This window comes from Mustela nivalis (genome assembly GCF_964662115.1).
Source record: "Mustela nivalis genome assembly, chromosome: 16".
Classification (NCBI taxonomy): domain Eukaryota; kingdom Metazoa; phylum Chordata; class Mammalia; order Carnivora; family Mustelidae; genus Mustela; species Mustela nivalis.
The window spans coordinates 64,214,683-64,221,327 of NC_139035.1; the positions used below are offsets into that span (position 1 = coordinate 64,214,683).

General features: G+C 57.2%; 1 protein-coding gene across 1 annotated transcript; it reads right to left on the bottom strand.

Moving 5' to 3' along the window:
- Positions 1-824: 824 nt before the first annotated feature.
- NHLH1 (nescient helix-loop-helix 1) lies at positions 825-6,386 on the bottom strand. Its single transcript, XM_082703852.1, has 2 exons — positions 6,119-6,386; positions 825-3,134 (listed from the first exon to the last, which is right to left on the bottom strand). Exon 2 carries the CDS (start codon positions 2,960-2,962, stop codon positions 2,561-2,563), a length of 402 nt encoding a protein of 133 aa, XP_082559978.1. The 5' UTR covers positions 2,963-3,134; positions 6,119-6,386; the 3' UTR covers positions 825-2,560.
- Positions 6,387-6,645: the final 259 nt, after the last annotated feature.

Sequence of the window (6,645 nt, forward strand, 5' to 3'; positions counted from 1 at the left end):
CTCAGTTTTTCAGCTATTCCTACTGCAAATTTTTCTCCAGACCTTTGGCCTTCTTGGCCACAAAACGGAATACTCTCTGATTTATTGGGGTTCTTTTTAACATATGAGGCCCCCAGAAATCCCCCTCGCAGTCTGGGTCATTTCAGGGAAGCAGGGCGTTGGCAGGACAGGACATAAAGAACCTAGGTTTGAACTTCATTTCTGTACCCCAACTGGCTGTGTGACCTTGGGCAAGGCCCCGCCTCCTCTCCGGGCTTTAGTGTCCTCATCTGTAAATTGACTGGAGGGTCTCTTCCAGGATTCCTCTGATATTCTCTCAGAGCTCCTTTTTATCCCTTTTCCTATTCCTTTCGGAATCCCAGGTCCTCTGCTACGTTCTCCCCCATATCTTCAGGTTGGGGAACACAAACCGGGCCAAGAACAAACTGCAGTGAACACTGACCCAGTTCAGAGACAACAATGAGGAGAGACAGACTTCATGCCATGGCTTTCCCCAGTAGTGTGGACCTACAGACACATGTGTGACTTGGGTTCCCCTGAGAACGTGAGCTCTTCTTCAGGCTCAGAGAGAGCAGAGCAGAAGCACAATGTCAGAGGGGTCAGAAAGTGTCACTCAATGAATACCAAGATGGAGGAACATGGGACTCACAGTGCGGAGGTCTGGGACCTGTGTCTGATACCCTTCACTGCACCCCTTTACTCTGTGGCCCTGTGCCCATCATACTGAGCTCTCATGGCCCCATCAGAAAAGCTTTCAAAGCCTAGGACCCTCCATGCTTACGCCAGCTTCTCAAGCTAGTCGAATGACCCACAGTCATACCTGGTACTAGAACGAGGTCACTTTAATTTTTCTTTTCATATGAAATCAGAAATGCAATGGGAGGGGGATCACACGAAGGACTCAGGGCACAGACCCTGGGGGCCTGCAGCTGGGGGCATTAGGAAGAAGTGAGAGGTCGCGGGAGAGGGCTAGAGCGAGGTAAGAGGCAGGCGGGACGGGGCGCAACTGTCCGGGGGTAGAGAAAGCTACAGAAGAGTCCAGGAGCCGGGGAGCTGAGGGGAGGGTACCGTCCCAGAGGACTCAGTGTCCGGACAGACGGATCTGAGGAATGCATATGAGTTTGGTGAGCAGAGAGTTCGCAGCTGGAGTTTGCACACAAACCCCACACCTGGAGTTTGTAGAAGGAGTAAGAAAGGGAAAGGAGTAACCAGGGAGGAAGCAAGAGAGACCCAGCTAGAACCGCCGGGACCCCCCTTGCTCTACCCCAAAGTGCATAACTCGGCAATAAATAGTAATATTTATAAATAAATAAGTAAATAAATAGATGAATAAATAAATAAATACGTAAATAAATAATATCCTTGTAGAGCGTGGAGTCTGGTGTTGGGGAGGAGGGGGCGTGGGAAGGGCTGTGAGCTGCTGCTTCTGCACCCGCCCTCCTGCCCTTCATTCCCCACTGATCCTGGGCTGCGGGAGCAGAGGGGGCCAAGCCACCTGGTAGGGAGGCGCAGAGAGCCTGGGAGTGGGGAGTGGGGCGGGGTGACTTCCCTTGCTGAAGACAAGCTTAAGAAAGGAGAAAAAATAGAGCTATAATGAACTGGCCCTAGATCCCCGAGAGCTGAGCATTCCCAGGGGGCAGTAAGAGAACCTCCCCCCTGCACCTGAGGGAGGAAGGCGGGTGGGTTTTGCACATCTTCCTAGATGGCTGGGATGGAGGGAGCAGATGTGAGATCTGGCCCACCCACTGCCTGGGCCCTCTGCGGAGTCTCTGGGCTGAGTCTGGGGCCATCATCCCCTCCTCGGGGATCTAGGTTTCCCCCTCTCCGGCTGCACACAGGAAGGGAGAAAATCGGGAGGCTGGGTGGGAGCAGGCAGGGGGCTCAGAGAGGGCAAGGCACGCACTACCGAGTAAGATCCGAGGTCTGTCTGCGCTGAGCCTCAGGAACACGAGAGAAAACGGGCACAGCTTTTCCCCTAATTTCCTGCTCTGAGACTCCCCTGGCAGGAGCCCTCTCAGGAGACCCCGAGCTGCCCCGGGCCTGTCCCTCTGGCCAACAGGGCCAGGCAGAGATGTCCGAGATGTACTTGGAGCCCAGCCTTCCCCCTCCCCTTGCCTATGACCCTCCCTCCCAGAGGCAGGAGGAGGAGGATGGGAGACAGACAGACAGAGTCTGGGGTCTCTGGAAATTTGGTCCTGGGGTTAGAACAGGCAGCAGACCTTGAGAGAGCTAGGGAGACGGCTTAGGAACCCCATTAAGAACCCTACACGGACCATCCAGGCAAATATTTCTGAACAGCTGGGCCCCAACCACAAACGCCCCGGAGGAGGTGCGGGAGAATCGCCCTCCGTGGGGGAGGGGCCCCCACCCAGGGGTCGGAAAGAGGAGGTCAGGCTTTTGTTAGCCACCGGTGGGGGGGGGGCATCTGCGGGGGGGATGAAGGGTGGGGGGAGCAGGGTCACCCTGCCTGGGGCTTGCGGGACTCCATGCCTTGCTGGGATGCAGGGGGAGGAGGGGCCAGGGGACACCCCCACCCCTGCGAGGCTGGAGGCAGGCCCCGTCAGACGTCCAGCACGTGGTTCAGGTAGGAGATGTAGCAGATGGCCAGGCGCAGGATCTCGATCTTGGACAGCTTCTTGTCGGGGGGCAGCGTGGGCAGCAGCTTGCGCAGCTCCGCGAAGGCCAGGTTGAAGGCTTCCACGCGGATCCGTTCCCGCGTGGCGTGGGCCGTGCGGTACTTGGCTGTGGCCCGGCGCCGGCGCCGCCGCTCCTCCCGGCTCAGGTGCTGCAGGTCTTTCCGGCCGGGCTCTCCCGGCTCCAGGCCCCGGGCCTGGCCCCCTCCTGGAACCCCAGGCCCAGCCCCGTCGGGGCCCGCCCCGCCCCCGCAGTCGCTGAAGCCTGACTCGGTCTCTGAGTGGGAGGGAGGCAGGTCCAGCTCCACCGTGTCTGAGTTGAGCATCATGATGGAAGCCCCCTGCCCCGTGAGATCGCGGTCCCCTCCCCACCCCTCCCTCTGGGAGCCCGCAAGCTGGTGGTGGGAGGGGCAGGAAGGGCCTGGGGGAGTGGGGTCTGCCACTGAGCTGAGGAGGTCGGAGCCACTTCAAGGTCCCATGGTCAGAGTTCCAGTCCGGAGCCTGGAGGAGAGAAGGGGAAATTGACTGGGGCAGAAGGAGTTATTAGGGTAATTAGGGGACAGCTCCGAGGTCGGGAGGGCAAGAGGAAGGTGGGACAGGTGTTGGGAGCAGGGAGGTACTGTAAGGGGGGCGGGGAGAACGCCAGAAACGTGGGAGGGGTGACGTCTGGGAGAGACAGGCAGGTGGACCCAAGTACAGGAGTAGAGGGAAGATGGGAAGAAGGGAAGAGAATCCCGGAAGGGAGCAACAGGAAAGGAGCAGGGTGAGAAGGGGTAAGGACTGCAGGCTATAACCCAGCAGAAGAATTAAACACGGAAAACTAGACAGCTCTTAGAACAAAACACAAGGGGAAGCTTCGTGACATTGGACTGGACTTGGCAGTGATCTCTTGCGTATGAGCCGGCAGGAAGACGGGAGAGCAAAACCAGACTAACGGGACCACGTGGAACTTGAAAACTTCTGTAAGTTAAAGGATATCACGAGGAGAGTGAAAAGGCAAGGTACGGGAGAAACCCTGCACATCTTGTATCTGATGAGGGGTGAATATCCGGAGGATTAGAAAGAACCCCGACAACAACAAAACATCAGAGCAATTAAAAAAGGGCAAAAAACTTGAACAGACATGTCTCCCGAGATGATAGACAGATGGCCAGCAGGATGAAAAGATGCCTCTCATCCCTCGTCATCAGAGAAAAGAAAATCAAAACCACAACGAGCTAAAATCTCACCCCCCAGGAGGACGGCTACTTTCAAAACAAAAACCGAGGAACAGGTGGGGTGAGGATGTGGAGACACTGAGTCCCTTGGACCGTGCGGTGTGTTGGTGGGATTGCAAAATGGTGCAGCCACCGTGGAAAACCCCTCCAAAATTAAAACCAGAACTACCAGATGATCTAGCAATCCCACTTCTGGGTGGTAGCCCCCCAAAATGGAAATCAGGATCTCGAACCGCTCTCTGCCCTTCCACGTTCGCTCTAGCACTCGTCCCCGGAGTGAAGATATGGACACAAGCCAGACGTCCGGCGGCAGATGGTCAGGTAAAGATGTGGCCTCTACCGTCAGTGGAACACTATTTGGCCCTCAAAAGGAACTGGAGCACAGATGACACTTGAGGCATTATGCTAAATGAAATAAGCCTGTCTGTCCGTCCCCAAAAGACCACTATTGTATGATGCCGCTTATACAAGGGATCTAAGGACTCAACTTGAGAGAAACAGAATGTGTAGTGGCACTTGGCCAGGGTCTGGGGCAAGAGCGGGGTCGGGGGAGAAGAGGAGGTGTGGTTCAAAGGCGTAGAGTTTCAGATTTGAAAGCTGGAAAAGTTCTGGAGATCTGTTTCACCATTGTATGCATAGACTTAACACTACCACACTGTACACTGAAAATGGTAAATGTTTATGTTACCTGGTTTTTTTTTAACCATAAAAACATTTTTGTAATAATAAGGAGGAAGAAAAAGAAAACTGAGCATGACTGTGGTCACATCTTCAGGAGAGGATGGCCATGGCTCGAAGCCTTCCCCAGCTGTGAGAGAGCTCCAAGCCCTGGCCTTGCCATATTCTCTCTCCCCGGGCCCCTCTCCAGCCTTGCTGCCCCCTGGGGGGGGGGGCGGGGGAGGGGTACACACGCAGATTACCCATTGTAGAGTGGACTGGGACATATGGAGCCCGGCACAGCTGCCCCAGCTCAGTCCCTGCTGGCCCCCCACAGCCCACCGTGACCCCCAAAGACACCTGATTCTACCTCCCGTCCCCTAGAGTCAGGGGCTTCTATCTCTTCTGGCCATGATGGCCCTGCTCAGGACCAGCGCCTTCCTCTAGCTCTGCCTCCAACACCCTCGGCGGTGGGTGCCTTTCCCTGGTGCTTTCAGTGACACCACAAAGAAGAAGAGGGGAAGGGATGACAGTCAGCTTCCCACTCCAAGTCCTCCCATAGCCCACCCTCTGATCGGATATGGTCTGCTGCGGAGGGAGGCATTGACAGCTTCCTGGGGACCCTATTATAGGACTTGGGTGAGGTTGGTTTGTCCCTCGGACCAGAGGAGGTCAGGGTGAGGCAGCAGAGAAAGGTCTGGGAAAAGCTTTGCTTATGAGGAGTGTTAAGGGGGAAATGGGGCTCACTTGCTGGGAGCTCAGCGGGACTGAACCGGCCAAAACAAGAAGCACCGAGGCGCCTTCCCTTCCTCACCAGCCTAGTTCTCCGGCCTGATGGACCTCCTCCCAGAGGTCAGGAGCCCCCCGCCCCTTTGCCCCATCCCACTGCAGGGAAGACAGGCTCAGGAGTAGTTGACAAGTGGTTAGTAAGCGCTGGGGGACATGGCGGGTGCAAGGGTCCCCCCATCTCACAGACACAGGCACAGCCGTCACATAAAACAGAAGGTGCTCAGCACTGAAATTCAGAACACACTGTGCATTCCGGCTGCACAGGGACAAGAGGGGGTGACAACCCCGAAGTCAGCACCTTCCAGTACCTCCTTCCTGCCCCAACTCCCCACCCTCGGCTCAGGAGGTAGCTGCGGGGTTCCTCTGCGCACGTCCGTCCCAGCCCCTTTCTCCCTCTGCCCGTGCCGTGGTGCTGCACCCTTGACCGCTCCGCCATTGCCACCCCGCCCTCCATGTGCTCCCTATGTGATCCCTGGGCCACCTCCACCTGGCCCTCCGCCCTGCCCAGCTCCAGTCCTGGCAGCAGCTTCTGTTTACCCCTACAGTCCTCACCCCCAGTCCACTTCTGGTCCCAAAGTTCCAGGCTCCAAGGATGAGGGAGAGCAGCAAAATCCCAAGCATCGGGGGTAGGACCTCCGGCCCCACTTCTGCTGTGCTCAACCCAATAGAGAACAGACAGGCACAAAGAGTCCAAGGGGAGGAGTGGGGAAGAGGGAAGTGCAGGGTCGTGGGAGAGGGTCCAGAGGGAGGCTCCGGGAGGGGACTTGAGCCAGAGGGCGAGGGACTCACCCACCCCTCCCCAGCCCACAGTTCTCCCTTTACCTAGGAAGACCCTGTGAGGGGATCCACGGCCGGCAGGATGGGGGCAGCGCTTACAGCCCCGGTCTCCTCTGGCTGCTCAGAGCTCATCCGTCTGCAAAGTTAGTGACCAGCTCTCTAGAGCTCTCGGGGACAGCCTTGTGCTGTGGCTGCGCGGGCTCCAGGGCAGATGAGAGGGGTACACATGGCGAGGTTGGAGGGCCCAGGTGGAGAGGGTGGGCTTGGCCAGGTGCTGAGGCCAGTGGCACACACGCACACACATATACACACACACTCACAGACACATACACACCTGTGCGGGGCCCAGCCCTATGTATATATATGGAGATACACTCACACCCCCAGCCCTCCATTGGCTGGCCCAGGCCCCCCCCTCATCAATATTAAACAGTCAGTCCAGGCAGCCATTGGCAGAGGGAACTGGGAACACCCCCCCACCCCACCTCCCGGGAGCTGGGGGTAGGGAATGGCCCTGGGGGGGGCAGGGAGTAGGGGAGCAGGGACATCTGTTCTCCATGCATATTTCATAA